Here is a 20,456-nt window from a genome sequence, read left to right as displayed (position 1 = left end):
CATTGCAGTCCTTCAAGTGATTTATTGTCAAAGAATCTGCTTTCCTGAGATGGTGTCTTGCCTCCTGTATTTTGCAAAGCTGTCAGGCATTCTGTAATGGGCATTTTAATAAGTCAAGTTCAAATGCATTTAAAAGACAAGATTAGCAGTTACACATGCTTGCATTTATTTCCTATGTGCATTATTTGTTTTGTGTCACGGTGGGGTCATGCGTACATGCTTTAATAACGTTACCGTTGTAAAGATACTCAACGGCCGTAGTCAGTGAGGGAAGACCACAAAAGATAATTAGGAGAAAAAGTTGGGGGGATGCATAAATCAAGGACACAGATGCAAATCTCAATCTGAACATTAAAAGTTCCTCTAAAATGCCTTCCCTTATTCATATTGATTACCCTGCTGTCAGGAATGTGTTTGCCACAGCTCAAATATGAAAATGTGTGACGGTAAAATTTTCTCATCAGACATTTTATTAGGCAATAAAATGTACAAGAAGTCTTTGTAAGTAGCTTGTGCTGCTGAGGTCCTTTTTGCAGCTTGCTTATAACTGTGTCAAAACAGGGAGATGCAAACAAACATCCAAAACTTGGTTTTGCATTTCAAGTATAGACCGAAGGTATTGCTCCACTTGGAGTGCTGTTAATTGTGACCGATTTTTCAAAGCCATCTTATATGCATTTTGACAAGGTGATTTCTGAAATTCAATTTCAGGTTTGTTTTGACAAAAGATTTTGTTGAGTGGTTTTGATTAGTAAACAAATTCAGACTTCAAGTTTTTTAAATAGCTGTCTTTTTGTCTTGTTTCTTTTATGGTGATGGTGAGAAGCAGATAATTACTTATTTTAAATCTCTGATGGGCTATTTCAGGGGCGGGGTGAATGTGGTTTTCCAAAGCAGATGGAAACAATATGTGCAGTAATGTGTTACAACTGTGTAGGCTTTTTTTTTTTTTTGGTAGTCGTTGCCCCTACCCTTTAACCCCTATTTGTTTGTAACTTGGAGAGTGCTCCGAATAAGATCAGCGGGCAGCAGGGAGCCACATTCTCTGAGGACATATTGTGTGACTAGTAAAGCAGCTATGACCTGGAAACTTCATCAGGACTCTCGGACATGGTTTGGTTTGGTGTTGTTATTTTCCTGTTGTTTTCTGGCCCAGCTATAGATCTGAGAGTCCCAGGTCCTATGCTACACTTAGCATAGTCTATTTGTTTGGCTCTTTGGATTAACAGAGGCTCTGCTTCTGTTTCCCATTCAGCCCCTGACTTAACCTACTGCCTTTGGTTCTGAGCTTTCCTTTGTCTTGGGGCTTAGGGGAGTCATCCGGGTACAGGTACGTGGCCCTCCCTGCAGGTCACTATAGCTGTTCATCACACATAACAGTTGAGTCTTTTTTCCCCAGTGGTTTTGTTCTATAAAGATGCCACACACGCACTGAATTAGTAAATATTGAGCCATTGTTCCCAATTAGGTTATTGTGAGTCTCTGATCTATTTCTGTTGAAGCTCATTGAACACACATATGTTTTCTATAAGGCAAATCACAGCCTTCTTATACTGGGGGGCCATTTTAAACAGTGAAACCCCCAAGAAAAAGCACAAACATGCAAAAAATGTACTAGGTAGACCACAAAAAGAATATTTGAGAATAGTATGAGTTGAAACAGTAAGGCAGAGCTACTCCTTGTTTGACATCTGCTGGGAATGTGGGCCTCTCTCGATACGAGGTTCTCATCGCTCTGGGCACACCTACAAATGGCTGGACGTTTAGCAGGGTTACAAAAAATTAGTAGGTGATATGCAAATAAGGAATCCATGAATTTACAAGTTTGGACTGTCCTTGGAATGGTGACTGGAAGGGAAGATGCTGTGCCTTTATTTGTCTTGTAGTTTTCGTTATTCCTCACTTGTTACTGGTTTCAAACTATCAGAGTAGATTTTCCGTAGGGGAGGTGCTTCTCCATCTCTGTCTGCTTCTCTTCTCATCCCTTTCCTCCTTCCACCTTAACAGTACTTTTAATTTGATCAGGTAGGGTATAGTCCACCTATTAGCCCAAATTTATTAGTAGATGTGGCTATTATATGTACAAGATTGAGGATATAGATGTTTTTAGAGAAGAAGTTACTATACGGAGTCTCAGACTGCTGTTGGTATTAGGGCTGCTTGCAAAGTGTTGACCATTAACTGGCACTTGGGAACTTAGATTTCAGGCTTCCCGCCACCCTAACCGGCTCATAGTGACTGAACTTTTATGCAAACAACAAGGCTTTATACAGAGTACTGCTTTTCTTCTGGGAATCTGGAACTTTGACAAGTGCTAGTCAGAGGTGCCTACCTGACCGATGTGACCCATCCCAGGTAAAAACCTAGAACACGGAATCTCTACTGAGCGTCTCTTGTAGACCACGTTTCACAGACTGTCAGACCGTGGCTGGAGGAAGCATGTGTTTCTCGTGTAACTTCGCTGGAAGAAGACTCTTGGAAGCTTGGGCCCAGTTTCCTCTGGTCTTCACCCCAGGTTTCTCTTTCTTGTGCTGATTTTGCTTTTTATTTTTGGCTGTAATAAAGCATAGCCCCGAGTACAACTATAGGCTCAGTTTTATGACGCCTGGAGACAACAGACCCGCACCACATTGGGCGCCCTGAACAGCCTGCGTGCCCCTTAGTACCTTGTTCTCTCACTGTTCTTTTGTGGGCCTGGCAGGGAAGTGGATGCAAGACCTCATCCCATGCTCTCTGCCCTCACTTCCATTTTTTTTTATTCCATGTTGGTGGCTGGGCCCTTAAAGCAAGTTACTCTTTGTTACATCTCTTTTCTCTCTTTGTGTTTTGTTTTCCCTCTGACAGAGCCAGACCAGTAACTGCCCAAGGTTTGCAGTCATCCTTTACTAACAGTTAATGGTTCAGTAAGTGAAGAGTTGGCCTATTGCTTAAATTGCATTCACCAAACTAGTTTTACCAAAAACTCCAGGTTGGGGTTAGACCCTGGCCCAGGTGCCAGCACTGCTTTGTCCCTTTTATGTATTATGTTTATTTTATTTACCTCTCACAGAACACCTGGCCCATGAATAGGAAAGGGTACCAGGCACAACACAGAGGTAATTGGCAGAATTCAAACATGCTTTGATCTCTTTTGTTCAATGAAATTTTTAAAAAAAACACCCAAACTTCTAATATTCTTCATCTGTTTCTCTCTTTTTTTCTTCTCAGTCTCATCTTCACCTTGTCTCTTCTCATATTCTCCTTAAGCAGATTGTGGTGAACATGGTCTACTTTGGTAGGATAGCCATTCTGAGATACTCTCTTTTCTCTGTTATCTTTCCTGCATTCTCCGCACCATATCTTTTCATCAAATCTCATAGTTCCGAATTTAATCTACAGAACAGGTTATACTCCAAGAGAAAGCAACCTTTGTACCATCAGCAATGCTTTATTACGCTTCTGAGAACTACCGGTGCCCAGTTTCCCCACCAACATTTGGTTTATTTCACTACGGAAGAATCACTTGGCCTGAAACAGCAGTTTGAGAGTCAGTACATGGTGGAGTGATGCTGACTGGTGGTCAGATATCATATTTTCAGCATTACACTTTATCAAGGAGCCTCTAGGTCCCCATCAGGGTGGAGGCTGCTGCTGTAACTGACCTGTGACTGGTGTCTCCCTGGACCTACAGAATTCCAGAATTCATTATGTACTGTAATGGTGACAATTCCTTCTGAGACGAACTCCCTAAATTTGAGAGAAATGCTGCTGAAGCTAAAATCCTGCCTTCACTTTGATGAACTCTGTTATCTTGGGCAATGTTAAAAAAATTTTTCTCAGCTTTAGTTTTCTTACCTATCAATGAGGGTACCATGGGTTAATACTTGTGAAGTATTTAGGGACACTAAGTACTCGAGGCTATTAATAGCAAGGATAATTGTAATAAGCAGAGAAAGATGGGTATCCAAGTCTAGAAGCAGTGAGGTGTGTACAGCAGCAGCTGTGAATTAAAAGTCCTGGTCCTACACTTTACTAGTCTATACCTTTTGGGCAGGTTTCTGTCCTTCCAATTTCTCCCTTAATAAAGTTAAGATAAAAATGCACTTTCAGGTTTTATATGAAAACTAGCAATTATATAATAATAGTGCTATGAATTGTGTCTAACATGAATAGATAAAAAGGTAACTATTATAATGATTGTAGAAGGGATTAGGCTCATCTGAAGAAATCAGGTAGTAGACTATGAATAATTCGTTACTTTTTCTGTATTATGATCTTACTTATGAAAGTGCGTTTAAAATGTTACTGTGAAGTTATTGTATGTCCAGCACAATTCTATCATTATTTGTTTGTTTGCCTGCCACCTCCACTAACTGTCCCTTTCTTCAGTGACGTGCATGTTGGGGTCTTAACAGTCTTTGTATTCTGGTTCTTAGCAAGACACCTCATTCTCAACAGGTCTCAGTAACTGCTAACTTAAATCGAATTTGCATCGTGTTGCTATAACTAAGGAACATAACTAAAAGGAAATATTGGGTATTGTTAGAGGCATGCACTTACAAGCATAGGGAGAATCTTAAAATAGTTGTCCTTGAGACAGAAAAAAATAGAAACAAAAAGGAATCAATGAATGACTTCTGTGAGCAAGATAATTTTCAGCACTTACACATGAGTTATTTGACTAGTTAAGGAAAATATATAGTATCAGACTTTAAAACTTGAATATTAATTTTGATTCTTCCTCTTTGTCACTTGTGTATGGTTATATTTCCAGCTCCCTTTTTTTTTCAACAAAGGTAACTTATGGTAACAACCTGTTCTGTGACAATGCATTAACTCAGGCTTCCTGAGCCCTTGTTATGCGCTGTAGTAAATGCTTTGCTTTTATTCAGAGTGTGTTGAGGAAAGTACTAGCTTTATTTATATTTTAAGAGAATTTTTCTGAGAGCCCCTCTTTCTTCTTAGAGACACTATTTTCACCAGTCTAAATGTTTTTTGGAAGTTTCCTGAATCATATCCTGTGTCTTCCAGGGGCCACCACCCCAGTTCTAGATACACTCAATTGGCCAAAATGTAGAGTAGCATTCAATTCAAGACTGCTCCCACTACAAAATAGCAATGATTTTTCCATATGTATTTGAAATGTTTTTATAAAAAATGAATATCCAGCGTTCTTAGCCTTCTTTTTTTACTTAATGACTGCACTCGGAATTCTTTCAGGCATCAACTCAGGATGCATGTCAATGCAAAGTTTCACAGAATACTCAGCCCAGTAACCTAACACCGCTGGAGGAGCAGGAGAGCAGGGTTTTCTTTTGCTTTGGTGGAAAAGCTCTTTTGTTATCAAAGAAAACAATGTCAGAAGTCTCCAGCACTCTCTTGTCTGTCTTGCCCTCAAACCTTGATTGAAGACACACCAGTCATCTGAATAACCAGAAAGATTAGCTTAAATGTCATTTTTTTCCTCAAACTTTTCTTGCTGCTACTGGAACAGGGTGCAGCCCATAGGGGGGACCCCAAATAGGGATTTGGAATGGGGTCCAGAACTCAAGGTGTCCAGGAAATATTAGAAAGATACATAGGATGTCCCCCGCCCCCACCACAGGTGTGAGTTGGGGGAAGGGACACATGGAGCAGGAACATGCAGAGCTGTTTTGTACAGCCACAGCTTTGCAGCTAACCTCTGGCATGGTCATTTAACATATCTATAACCTTTAACTGGTTGCATAGATATGTTAGATAGCTGTGGCCATGCCTTGAGCTGGGGGGATGGAAGTGACTTCCACCCAAGATGTACCTGGGAGGCAACTCCCCCTGGTTACAGCGCCTGAGTGAGAGTTTGGAATAACTGGCTCCACACCATGTGCCCACATCTGCCCAGACTCACTATGGCAGCCCAGTAAAGGTGGAAGGGTAAGGGAATGTTGGCAGGTGTAACTGATTTTAGAAAGAGTTGGAAATTGGGGTGCAGAGGAAGGTTGGTGTGGGGATTTAAACCCAGACTTGGCAGCCATGCAAAGAGAGAACCATGGGGCCTTGGCAGAGTAGGGACCCGCAGCCTTGGCAAGAGTGAGGACCACATTGCTTTGGGGTGCCCCCTTTTACCATGTGGCTTAGGAATCAAGAGAGACTTTGCCTAGAAGCAAAGGGGTGAAAGGATTCTTGCTGGTGGACCACGAGAAGGTACCACATTCCTTTGGATTAGCTGGAGATCCTGGCAACACAGCTGATGATGCCAGTAGCCTAAATCATGGACTTCTTCTTTTCCTGAGACACGGTCCCCAGACTAGGACAGAGGAAGAAGGAAGGACTGTGTGTGTCTGTGGGTGTCCTAAAGGACTTCAATATTTTAATGAAGACATTAAGTCTGTATAGCTTTAAATAACTATTTCTTTCCTTTTCACAAATCTCTGGCATTGAGAGACGTCTTTCCTCTGGCAGCAAGCATAGAGAACCTAGTGGGGGGTCCTTTTGATAATAGTATGTCATACACCCCCCCTTGGCCCTGTTTGGTAACACTACCACCACATGCATACACATACACACACAACCCCTAATCACATATATGCCGCAATAAGCCACTCCCCCATGGTATATTAGAAAACCCATGAACTATGGAGTCAGATGGGAGGTTTGGAGCCCAGCCCCATATTTGCATATGACCTTGGCCATGCTACTTAACCTCTTGGCATTCTAGTTTTCTTATCTTTCAAGTGAGGATAATACTAAACTCAAATAACTTTGCGATAATGAAATAAGATCAAATGTGAAAAATGACCAGATCCTGACATGACATATAGTAAAATCCTCCCTGAATATTAAATCTATCAAATCTTTCCACTTTTATAATTTTTCTCCAAAGACCCTAAGCCAAATATCTTACATTTTTTTATCACTTGTGCATTTAAGTATTTGTTATTTTTTCCCTGACTCTGCAACTTAGGGGCAGAAATTCCATGTATTCACCTCTGTATCCCGGGTATACCTAGTAATTTCAGTTCATGTTTTCATCCAATGCTTTCTATAAAGAATTATTCTGAATAAAACTATTTTTATAAATGATTGCACTACTGTCTGTCACGAATGGACTTTTCATCAGGTTTATCACACACAGAAGCTCTAGTGGGGAAGTCAACCATCTGCCTCGAAGGACAGGGTGTCCAGTGTCCCCAGCAGACACATCAGGTCCTTGTGCTGTCAGTTCCTGCTGCGAAGTTTGCCGTGAGCACTTCCGTCTTCTCGAGGTCTCTTTTCACCAGTTTTAGCTCGCCAGTGTAGAGTGGATGTCCTTCAAATACTCGTTCCTTAAATTGATAAAACGATTAAAAATAAGGTATTACTCTCCGACTCAAAGAGGAGTTTTCCCTGCTGAGGACCGTTGGCCCAGGATGTCTGTCAGTTTAATGCCCAGTATCACATTATTAAAGGTGGTTTAACAGCTGCCTTTGTTTATGAACTGTAAGCCTGTTACTAGCATGATTAAGATTTCTGTGTCCCAAGTATTGCTCTGTCTTAAAGGCACACACTTACATTTACTAGAATACTTCATTAAATAGGTACATTATATTAATATTCAAAATGATGCAAAATGATTTAGCAGAAACAAAATGTATGGTTATATTTTCATCCCCCTCTTTTTTTAACAGTTAACTTATGGTAACAATCTGTTCTATGATAATTTTTAAACTCACACCTACTGAACACTTGTTATGCACTATTGCATTTATTCAGAATATGTTGAGAGAAGTACTAGTTTTACTTATATTTTAAAAATGAGAAAACCAAGGAACATGCAGGTAAAATAATTCATACAAGGTCATACAGCTAATGACAGACTGAGCCAAGAATCAAATTCATAAAGTCTGATCAGACCTCACACATGTTAAAGGTTTTTGCGTATCTCTAACATACTTAATATGACAATCTGTACCATGTTAACCTCAAGTTAAAAGTAACTTATCACGTGGACAATTTCCTTGTTAGTTTTTAAGTCCATATTATAAACAGAGTAAGCCCTCCACACCTCTCTCCCCAAAATGACCTTGTTCAAAATCCCAGAACCTGTGAATATATTTCCTTACATGGCAAAGGAGCTTTTCAATGTGATTAAAGGCAAGAACTCTGAGACAGAGCCTTCAGGAGTACGAGGTGAGCCCAAACTAATCACATGAATATGTAAAAGCTGGCAATTTTCCGGGCTATAGTCAGTCACACAGATGTTGCTACAAAGAATGACCAGAGCAATACACAAAGCTGCCTCTGAAGATGGAGAGAGGCCACAAGACGAGGAATGCACATCAAGTTCTCCCTTAACATCTTCAATAGGTTCCTGGAAACTGCCACTTTAAGAGAAATGTATACTGGAACCAGTTTACCCCTAGGCTAATTGATATAAACAGGAGATGTTTCTACGGCATATTTCTGGTCACAAAAGCATTACCAAACTTTTAAGTAATAACCTAAAACACTTCTAATATCAAACATTGAAATCAATGTGAGCTATACATACATTTAAGGAAGATTTATAAAAACAAGATAATTCTTTTCCAATCTGCTTATTCCAGTTCCGGGTCACATGAGTAGCCGGAACCTCTCCCCATAGCTCAGGGCAACAGGCAGGAGCCCACCCGTGACAGGACGCCCTTCCATCTCAGGGCCACTCACACAGATGTCACACTCACTTAGACTGGGACAGTGTGGACATGCAGATTCTCCCTGCGTGCCCATCTTTGGGATGTTGGAGGAAACCAGAGGATGCGAAGAAAGCCCACACAGACAGTGACCTGGCTGGGAGTCAACTAGTTTTCCTCAACAAGGTTATAATGAAACAAGATGGAATGAAATGATGTTATGCCAGGACCTACTGTATGTGGCTTCTAGAAACTAGAAAAGGTAAGGAAATTAATTCTTCTCCAGCACCTCCATAAAAACCACAGCCTCAGTGCCGCTGTGATGTTAGCCCAGTGAGACCTCTATTGGGCTTCTGCTTTACTGAATTATGAGACAAACCCCTGTTGTTTGTGCCACTCTGTGTGTGGTAATTTACTGCAGTAGCAATAAAAAGTAACAGTTCTCTTTCCTAGTAAAGAATGTAAAAACAATTTAGTCTTTCTAAATTTTCTTTCTGTCCAAACACATACACACCTGCACAAACACATCTATTCTTTACAGTTACTCTGGTAAGAGTATTTAAAGACAACATGATCTGGTAAGAAAGGCTGACCGAATCTCAAGCAGCTTGGAGTAGCTGCTCAGAGAGCAGTAGAAAGAAAGTGCTCAACCTTGTCTTGGGCTTCACGGCCGGGGCCTTCCCAGCCTTCCAGACCACCTGTGTACCCCACCAGCTGAGCCTGACGCTGCCTGGGTTCCGACTGTTTTGATTCCCGAGCTTATTCTTCCAAGGGCAGATTTCTGGGTTTGCTGTTGTTATTCTTGTGTTATTCTTGAGGCACATTCACTTCTCCACCTAGCCAAGAGGCAACACATTTCTGAAAATATCTTATTCTGGGACCCTTTACATTCATGTTATTCCCTATCTCTCTAAAATGGCTTCAATCTGAATGTCCTTCTAATTTTGAGAAGGGAACAGTGCCCATTAGATAGATGTTATAATTTGAAAAAGATATATTTATGAAAGGGAGCAATATTTCAAGTGCCAATTATGGTCTGCAGCTTCTTTCAAAGAGGATTGCAACTCTTCGTCTTTTCATTTTCTTCTTTATTCCTTTTGATCTCATATTTTTGACTCTTCTTTGCATTTTTAAGTCCATACAGCCTTTTCAAAGGCTCTGTGGCAATTCATTAGAAAAACCATAAAATTATGTATATGTTTTTGACCCAAAGATCATACCATTGGATAATTACTAATTTGAGAAAAATCAGATGCTAAATGTAGCAAAATATTCCTTATAGCACTAGACATAATTTAAAATCTTGATAAAACCTAAATATTTAATAACAAGAAACTGGTAAGTTATGACGCATCAGCATAATTGAATACAAACAACAATGAAATTTGTAATGACGATCCATCTAGAAGGAACTGGATTCAAATCCCACCTAAATCACCAAAGCAACTAAACAGACGTATAAACCTGGGTAAGATGCCTGTGCTATGGAAGCCACAGTCTCCTCTTTTAAATACACAAATAATATTCTCATATCAATAATATGAAGATTGAATAAGTTTATATATATATATGTGTGTGTGTGTGTATGTGTACTTGGTACGGTTCTTGGAACATCATAACTACTCACTTTATCGTGACATCTTTGTTATATATTTTTAAATACAAAATTAGAAATCTGTATGATTATGATTGTGAAACATGCAAGAATTTGGAGATTAACATGAAGTTATAAGAAAATTTCTTACATTATTATTAAGAAAGGAACTCACAAAACTATGAGGTAAACATGAATTATACAGTTTTAATAGGCTTTTATTTTTTTTAAAGATAGTCAAATCATTCCCATTTAAATTTTAAATAGGTGGAAGATTTGGAAGTCAGTCTCTATAAGCAATCTTGATGGTGTACAAACTAACAAATGCTTTTGAAAACAAACAACACAGAGTTGGGGAAAAAACACCTTTTTTTGCTTGTATTTCAGCAGCTTCTGACTAGAAGAGTCTAATCAGAAAGGGTGTGGAACTTTGTTCTACTAACATGCCCTCCAAAACAGTACAGGCTCACAATAGGCGGCCCCAGTGAGGCCCTTTTTATGGTAACAAAGAAAACTGTTCCTACAAATCAAAGCCCATATAAACACAGAAAAGGCTATTTTAAAGCACTCACAATCAATGTCAATTGTCAGCCTGTTAGAGACACTGGCTAAAATGACTTGTCCCCATCACATAATTTATTTCTACAGATGGAGAATTATGTATTTGACTTGTTGGAAAGGTTGGCTCCTAAAAATACTCTTTTTAATATAAAACACAAAAAGAATAAAAATGTAGCAGCTGCTTATTTCATTCTATAAGACAAAATGTGACTTATAATGTGATGGTGGAAAAAAGCAGAGCTGAAAAGGGATCTATTTATAAAAGCCATGTTATAAAACAATGCCACAGAATATAATGTTAACTAGAATTTAATAAAACTACCAGGTGTCTTGAAATATCAGTCATGTTTTGTTACCTTGTAGAGAAAGCCATAGAATCACTGCGGTGGTTTTGTCACAAATGTTGCTGCTATACAAGTAGTTACCTTGCTCCCGCAAAGAAACAAAATAACATTCTCTGCGAAGGGCAGTGAGTGGTAAAGGAGGCAACTGCCTTGTGATCCAGGAAAGAATGACTTGGTGTGAATCCCTGTCAGTGACAGTAAAAAAGAATGAATTTATGCAGATCCTTCTCAGTGACAGTAAAAATTCCTTAAGTGCATTTTATTCAAGATGCTTTGTTAAAAAAAGAAGAGTGAAAAATTCCACCAGAACTAAAAGTTTACCTTCACATCAGACCTAGCTAAGGAGCTGTGCTCTGAGATCAGACTGAAGGCCACCACAGGCATGGCGGCTGCTTCTCCAGAAGCTTCTGCAGACTGTGAGGATGATTTCTTTTCCCACTCTTGGTTCTTGGTTTTATTTTTTTCCAGCTTCTGACTATATTTAACAAACTCCTCAGAAGCCATTGCTAATTTATTTCAAGCCTTTTTTTTTTCTGGTCACGTACCAAGTTGAGGATATAATTCCCAGTATTTGCCCTCTCGTCACACAGATCCCTGCTGTGTCCATCAGTAAGGGTGCTGCCCTTCATTCCTTGTCTGACTTCCCTCCGTGAGGAATCAGAAATTAGACAAGCTAGCAGATGGTAAGTCTGACAAGTAACCAGAGTTAGAAGACAACCGCTCTATAACTGTTTATTAACTACTAGTACTTTCTAGGAGTCTGTGACATTACTTTACCAGTGTTTGTAAATTTCTATTTGCTCTAGATGAGAATTAGGTAAAACCATATGTGTGTAATAGGATGATTTTTTGCTTTTCTTTAAAAATCCAAACTGGGACTCTGTGAAATGTAACCATATAATATTATGACATCTATATTTTAGGCCAGTCTTTTCTAGACAAAAGCATTTTCAAGAGCTCATTTCTTTAGTAAATTCCTTTTAAAATGCATTTACAAATAATCTGAACATTATACTTCAGACTTTAAAGGAATTGCAGAAAACTTCAGTTGAAAGTACCATACATGTCAGTGTGTTTCATCTTATATGTGCTCCCAGAGATGTAGAGCTTCAGGTGCCAGACCCAGGCAGGTGTCTGAGAGCCTAGACTGGATAATTATGTCTTTAAAGCATGGCATTGACAGTGAGGAGACATTGTTCAGAGATGACGCTGAGAAGTAAGTCAAGTAGTCAAACTGAAGGGGGAAAAAAGGAAAGAAAGAAAATGCTGAACAGAAAAATACAAACTAGGTATAAGGCATGTAAGAGACTGAGGATTCCAAGACAGAGTGAATGAGTTTGCATGAGAGGGTGGAATTTTGGGATCTCGTAACAGCACCCTGAAACACTGGGGCAGGATCAGAGGGATTTTTTGCAGAGCCTGCTTGGCCTTGCTCCTGAATGGGGAGTTAAGAACCTTGAGCCAATTTAAATGTAGCACAGAATTGTACATTTGAAACGTATATAATTTTATTAACCAATGTTACCCCAATACATTTAATAAAAAGTAAAAACAGCCCTGACTGGTATGGCTCAGTGGATTGAGTGCAGGCCTGCGAACCAAAAAGTTCCTGGTTCGGTTCCTGGTCGGGCCACATGCCTGGGTTGCGGGCCTGGTCCCCAGCAGGGGGCACATGAGACACAACCACACATTGATGTTTCTCTTCCTCTCCCCTTCCCTTCTCTCTAGAAATAAATAAATAAATAAATGTTTTAAAGTTAAAAAAAAAAACCCTAAACATTTTTATAGATTCAGTACTTAAATTCTCTTTAGAGAATTAAAATTGAATTAGCCATCTAAACTATATTTGAAAAATTACAACGGCAATTGCTTATTATTTATTTTTATTTATTTATATATTTTAAGTATATTTTGTTGATTATGCCATTACAGTTGTTCTAATTCCCCCCTTCATTCCCCTCCACCCTGCACACTCCCTCCCTCACCATCCCCCCCTTTAGTTTATGTCCATGTGTATCAAGTTCTTTAGATTTTATATTTCCCCTACTATTCTTGCCCTCCCCCTGTCTATTTTCTACCTACCTTTAATTATTTTCTGTACCTTCTCCCCTCTTCTCCTCCCCTCACTCCCCTGTTGCTAACCCTCCATGTGTTCTTCATTTCCATGGTTCCATTCCTGATCTAGCTGTCCTCTTAGTTCGCTTTTGTTTTAGGTGTGGTTGTTAATAACTGTGAGTTTGCTGTCCTTTCACTGTGCATATTTTTCATCTTCTTTTTCTTAGATAAGTCCCTTTAACATTTCATTTAATAAGGCTTTATGATGATGAACTCCTTGAATTTGATCTTATCTGAGAAGCACTTTATCTGTCCTTCCATTCTATATGAAAGCTTTGCTGCATAGAGCAATCTTGGTTGTAAGTCTTTGGACTTCATGACTTGGAATACTTCTTTCCAGTCCCTTCTTGCCTGTAAGGTCTTTTGAGAAATCTGCTGACAGTCTGATGGGAACTCCTTTGTAGGTGACTGTCCCCTTATCTCTTGCTGCTTCTAGGATTCTCTCCTTCATTTTAATCTTGGCTAGTGTAATTATGATGTGCCTTGGTGTGTTCCTTCTTGGGTCCAACTTCTTTGGGACTCTCTGAGCTTCCTGGATTTCCTGGAAGTCTATTTCCTTTGCCAGACTGGGGAAGTTCTCCTTTATTATTTGTTCAAATAAGTTTTCTACTTGTGGCTGTTCCTCTTCCCCTTCTGGCACCCCTATAATTCGGATGTTGGAGCATTTAAAGATGTTCTGGAACACTGTGACTGGATGGCTTGGTTGGTTGGAGCATTGTCCTGTACATCATAAAGATGTCCTGGAAGTTCCTAAGCCTCTCCTCATTTTTTTTGAATTCTTGTAAGTTCACTTTTTTCTGTTTGGTCATTTCTTCCTTCCTTCTGGTCCACCCCCTTGATTTGAGTCCCTGTTTCCTTTCCATCACTATTGGTTTCCTTTGCATTTCCCTTCATTTCAATTAGTTTAGCCTTCATATGTTCCTCTAATTTGTGACTAAAATCAACCAGTTCTGTGAGCATCCTGATGACCAGTATTTTGAACTGTGCATCTGATAGGCTGGCTATCTCTTGGTCTCTTAGAGTTATTGGCTCTGGGGCTTTGAGTTCTTCTTGAGCCATGTTTTGGTCTGTTCGTACCTGTTACGTGTGAGGGGCGGAGCCCTAGGTGTTCACCAGGGCGGGGCAACTCAGTCGCTGGGTTGTGATGCTGTATGTGGGGGCCGGGGTCCAAAAGGGGCAATGGCGGCCCCCTCTGCTGCTTCCTGCCACTGGGGCCTACACGGTCTGTCTCCCTGCTCACTCCTTCGCTGGTTTACCAGCGCGCGAATGTGTGACTGCAGTCAGCCTGCCGCCTTGCGCCCTCACTGGGTCCACCTGTTCCTACCCCACACCTGGGATCCACCCATGGCACCTGGGTTGGGAGGTCTTTCCTGCCCGCCCCCGCTCCGATGCTGGCTCTGCCCCTCTTACCGGTCCGGGTGAACGGTTAGTTGTTGTCGGACTTCCGTGTAGTTGAATTTTCTGTGTTTGGGCTGCGTTTTTGTTACTGAAACTCTGTTGACCTTAAACTTGGTTGTGCGAGGAGGCACAGTGTTTCCATCTCTGCCTCCATCTTGGTGGAAGTCCTTGTAATTGCTTATTATTTTACAAGAATGTTGATTTTGGTTTTAGAAAGCTCTGAGTATTTGTATAGTTTTTCCTTTCATTGGACCCCTTAACCATTGCCCACTGGTTCTAGTCTTTTATGCTCTTATATAGCTATAATACAAGTATAATATCAATTGAGCTATTTTTAGAAATTCAACTGAACCGAGTTGAATTCAAATAGCAGGATTAATCTAGACATCTAAACATAGGATCTTAATAGCCAAGAAAAATAGAAATGTAATTTAACTAAAATTGTAAAGAGGCTGATATTTACATAATTGTTCTCAAACTTCAAATGTTTTGTGAAATTTTAAACATTCTCTAATAAAATAAAATTCTTCCTAAGAGGTAAATAAGACGCCCTTAACAGGATTATTTTTGCTGCTGTTAGTGGCAAAACAGCACCAGAATGTTACTGCACTTCAGTCAGGCAACCTCCGTACTTGAATGTTGGCTAAGAAAGAATTCATAGTCAAGACTCAAATACAGGCAAAAGTTTATTTAGAAAGTCACAGAGGTAGAAGAAGTGAGCCAGCTGGGCTGTGTGGGCTCAGGAAACAAGTCACAGAGGCAAAAGAAGCTTGGAGCTTAGGAAAAAGAGAGTCAAGTTAAGCCCATGGAAGAGTGTGTACATGCTCCAGAGAGAGAGAGCATGCCTGTGAAAGAAGAGGTTGGAGGAAGTTTCAGGAGTCAAGAGACACTTCCGAAACAGTAAGAATGCCAGCTGGGGCCTCCTCCTGAGGGTTTTTATTTTCTCTCCAAAGGCAGGTATCTTAAGGGAGGTCCTAGGAGAGGGTCTCAATGGAATATTCATCAGATTTTCAGGTGTTCCTTTCAGGGTTGTGGTCTCTACTGATTGGTCAGGAGTAGGCTAGAGGGGTCGTTAGTCTTCAAAGTTGGTGCTGATGTCAGCTATGGCATTGCTTCATCTGGTTTTGCTGCTTTTCTGGACCTGGAGCTGAAACACATGATGTTACCTCTATTTTGTGTCCAAAACTCTTTTTCTGTGGTCAACGAACACAAGGTGTTGTTCATTCCTAAGATTATTTGATGTGGGTCAGAACCTCACTACCTGAGGGCTTATTGCTTAAAGGAGTGGTTCTCAAAGGGCTTATATGGGGGTCATGCGAGGCTATTTCTTGGTCCCCTTGTTCCTCTGAAGGGGATATTCTACTAGCAATATGCTAGTGTAGGATGGCTCCTGGGAGAGTCCAAACTGCATGGCCAGCAACATGCCAGGGGAAGAAAGGGCACCCTGGGGGTGAGGTCCTTGTTTTCTCAGTTTTGCCCACTGCTAGGTGCCTGGGGCTTTCTGCCCTGGTGATCCTCTGTACCAGCCCTATTGTTCCTACTCTGCTCATGATCAACTGCCTACTACATTGTCAACGTATTTAATGAGCATATCTTGAGACAGGCACTTGGCCAGGTTTGTGTAGGGACAGAGCCCTTGTTTTCAGTGAAGTACCTTCAAAAGTATAGTCAGGACTATGGCAGGAGAGAGCTGAAGGTTGTTTTATTGTTGGTGCTTATAACAAACACATTTTTGAGCAGGAATGTAAAATGTAAGGGGAAATGTTTTCTGAGGAAAATAAAAATGTATTCCTCAAGCTCAAAGGACTCAGTTGTTAATATAAATTTGTTACTATTTTATTAAAATCAAAGAAAGACAATAAAAAAGAAACACGTCGTTAAACAATGAGAAGGAAAGAATTCAAATGGTTCTCCCATTTTATAAGAACACATTTATTCAGACACAAGTAGCAGTTACTAATTACCAAATGGCATTCTTTCCTGGGAAATACGGGCCTGAGGAAACCTGTCAAAGGGATGATCAAAAAACAGCAAGACAAGCACAGGTGTGTTCTACCTGAGCTAGAAGAGGGGTATACTTTGTATAAGATCACAATTCCGCTATTGGTCTTCACAGACAAATAACAGGGATTTCTGTCGGGACATCCCTGGGGACTTAAACATCATCTGATTCAGAGCGAGGTCAGGCGTTTGGGCCCTACTCTATTGTCTAAGCCTTTTATAAATTGCTCTGATACAGCAAGCTGTGGTAATCCTCCTTTTCCGTGAGGAGTGGCTGCTCTTCTTCAGAGAGTTGCTTTTTCTTTCGACGACATACTCTCTTTCCACGACATAACAGCCTAGTGAGCGCCCCCAGCACCGCGGTGAGGACAGATCCCACTACAGCTGCCCCAATGAGCCATGGCCAGATCCGACTTGCTTGTTCCAAGTAGGGCTTAATGTAATCTTGAAAAAAGTCTGGATCTGAAATAGAAAGACATCCTAATGTTTTTACTATTGTCCTCAGCATCATCACCATCACCATCACCATCCTTGACGAGTACCTTAGGGTCAGATACTTGGGTTTGAACGCCAGCTCTGTTACTCACCAGCTGTAAGAACTTAGGGAAGTTACACCTGATACCCCCACACCTCAGTTTCTTCATCAGGAAAATAGGAAAACAATATCTTATGGGCATGTTTTGCAGTTTATAGATAAAATCTAACCGGTAAATATTACAGTGCTTGCCCCCAAGACAGCTACTGTAAAACTTTTAGGTATTTGTTCTGGTTTCTGCTTCCATATTTCTAAATAACAGGTAAACATTACTGCCTCTTAATTATCAAGTTCATCTCTGGAATTCCTCAAGTATGCAACTTTGGGGCAATTCCCTTAAAAAGAAATGGTGTGCCTTTTCCTTTTCACTTAGCTGGAATGTGGTTAGTGTCTTTGTAAGCCATCATGGACCATGTAACCCAGGAAAAACTCTATGTCTAGTGGAACTCTAAGAAAGGAGTGCCTCTGATCCCTGGAGTTATGAAGCTGACACTGGACAGCATACTGAGACTGTTACTTCAGTAATACGTTAATTTAATTAAGCCCTGGATATTTGAACCTAGACTTTCTCTCTATCCCTTCTTCTCCACCCTTGCTGATGCAGAAACAATAACCTTTCTTGATGATCCTTTTCCTTGGCTATAGTCAACACGCTGGACCATTGACTTCAAAAGGGCCAATCAGAATTCACTGTGCTGTACTTGAGAGTCACGTGATGATAGCCTTCTCAGCATGTGGAAGACAGGATCAAGTCATCACACTTCAAAAAGTGAAGGCAAGAGTCAGAGAATAACAAGATTCAGAGAATGAGAGAGACAGAGTTTAGGGTGCTTAGTTCCCTGGTTCTTGCTGTCCCTCAGTATCAGCTGAATTTCAGCNTTGACTTCAAAAGGGCCAATCAGAATTCACTGTGCTGTACTTGAGAGTCACGTGATGATAGCCTTCTCAGCATGTGGAAGACAGGATCAAGTCATCACACTTCAAAAAGTGAAGGCAAGAGTCAGAGAATAACAAGATTCAGAGAATGAGAGAGACAGAGTTTAGGGTGCTTAGTTCCCTGGTTCTTGCTGTCCCTCAGTATCAGCTGAACTTTAGCCTTTCCCTCAGTTAAAAGGCTCATTCTGCTACTTGAACTTTATAAACCAACAAATTTCATTTTTATCTAATCTCATTCCTATGGAGTTTCTGCCATTTGCATTTCAAAAAGTCCTAATTACTTAAAAATAATTGTATGCTTACTACAGTAAAGATAGAGAAGTATCTTAAGATACTCTGGAAGTACAATTATCTGGAAATCTTATATGTAATAAAAATGAGATCCACAAACCAAAAGGAATATTTGTTTAATAAATTATCTTAGAAAGATTGGGTAGTAACATGAAATAAAATTTAAAATGAGGGCCTCACTGTTAACCATAAACTCAGTAATGTTCAGAACAATTAAGGGAAGGGTGTTGTTTTCTTAATCAGGAGAATTTGTTAAAAAAACAGATTTTGTATTAAAGCCTAGTATTCACTTAGAGAAGATACAAGTGTAGCTCTGTGATTTACATGGGCTATAGAATCAAAACCCTGTCCATTTCTCTGGCTACCTGTTCCTCTTCCTTGGCAGTGTCCTTTTGCCAAGGGTCGCTAAGATCCTTTAAAAGACCTTAGAGCATATTAAACAGTATTTGAACAATACTGAAATTTAGGGAAGTAGTGTATCTTTTCATCAGGAAGGGACAATGACTTGCAAATTATAAACACCAAGTTAATTACTAAAAAAAGGTTTATAACTTTGAATTATAGTAATTTAACTCTAAATAATGAAATAAAACAAAGCTAAAACAAAAGAAAAATTAAAAATATGAAACCTTTTAAAAATCAAATGTAAGTTATTGCTTTTAATATATTTTAAAACTATTTGAAAATGGGACTATAAATGCCTAGCTTATGTGGCTACTAGTCACTTCACTATGTAGTACATTTAAAATGTCTAGCAAAGTGCATAGTATGTAGAGGTTACATAATAAGTATGATTTCCTTTATTCGACTTAAAAATTTAACTAGAAATAAATAATAAATACCGTTAAGCACCTACTGTGACTCATTGAGTCTCTTCTCCCCTTACTCTCCAATGGTTTGGGTTGCCTTTCAGTAAAGAGCACCTATTTGGATACTAGGGAAGGAACAGTGAGATGGGACATATGTGTCCAAGACATGTGGGGACTAAAGACAACCCTGTGTTTCATGGAGCAATAGAGACCTAGTTTGGGATACATGTTTGTCACTTATTAGCTTTGTGACTTAAAATTACCATACTTTTCAGACTATAAGATGCACCCCTCCCCCAAATTGGGGAGGAATAATGGTTGTTAATGCTGCTGTTGAGTTCTGTTTACATTTACATTGGTGGAATATTATGTTATTTATGTTATTAAATATTTTACTACATTTTTTGCTTCAAATTTATTTTCCTATTTTCCTCCTCTAAAACCTAGAGTGTGTCTTATGGCCCAAAAATATGGTCGTCACTTTGCTTTTTGTTCACAAGCTACTTACCTATAAAATAGAATAGAAATTACTACTACATAGGACTGTGAAGAGTAACAGAGATAACAATTTAAAGGCTAATGTCTCTTACATTAGTGTCTGCAGGTGAAACTCTCTTCTGAGCAATTCAGCTGCCCCAGAGACTTATTCACCCTGATGTCTCATATCACTGCATTTTACTCTGTAGCAAATACAAGCACAAGATTCCCTCTGTGTTTATTCCTGTTCCTAGTGTTACTATCTCGGTGCATTATAGCACCTTTCATTATTTTCACAGCCCAGAAAGCTTAAAGGCATCCCTACTATCTTTTTCTACCTCACACAGTATAAAAATCATTTTTCAGGTTTCATAAATTTTCTTTTCAAAATAATATCAAAATCTTTAGAGCTTTCTTTCTCCTTTCCTACCCCCACCACTACAATCCAAACTGACTTCATCTAGCTCCTGGACACGTATAATAGTGTTTTCACTGGCTTCCTTCAATATGCTTTGCAACTGCTAGAAAACTTTTTGCATGCTACAGGAACAGTAGTAATCTTTTGAAAACTTTGATTTGACTGTGGTCTGTTTAAAATTTATTAAGACTTCCATTATTCTAACATTATGGCCAAAATCCATAATAAAGAGTCCTTTATTAAATAATCAGTTCTTCCTCTCATATTGATATCCTCTGAAATGTCACTTTATTGACCCCTAGAGATGGGTACCTTTCTGTATGAGTCATTAGGTAAATAGTTGTTTAAGGTCTTTTTCTTCCATTAGG

The 20,456-nt window shown here is 39.6% G+C and overlaps 1 protein-coding gene across 1 annotated transcript in view; it reads right to left on the bottom strand.

Moving 5' to 3' along the window:
• Positions 1–16,344: 16,344 nt before the first annotated feature.
• Positions 16,345–20,456, bottom strand: part of TYR (tyrosinase) — a 77,989-nt gene continuing 73,877 nt past the window's right edge. The window contains exon 5 of the mRNA XM_037042925.1: positions 16,345–17,084. Coding sequence (XP_036898820.1) covers positions 16,840–17,084 — 245 coding nt within the window. The 3' untranslated portion in view covers positions 16,345–16,839. The remainder of the gene's footprint in view (positions 17,085–20,456) is intronic.

Source organism: Sturnira hondurensis, unplaced genomic scaffold (genome assembly GCF_014824575.4).
Source record: "Sturnira hondurensis isolate 20B ecotype Veracruz unplaced genomic scaffold, ASM1482457v3 Scaffold0003801, whole genome shotgun sequence".
Taxonomy (NCBI): Eukaryota; Metazoa; Chordata; class Mammalia; order Chiroptera; family Phyllostomidae; genus Sturnira; species Sturnira hondurensis.
This window is presented reverse-complemented; position numbering and strand designations above follow the sequence as displayed.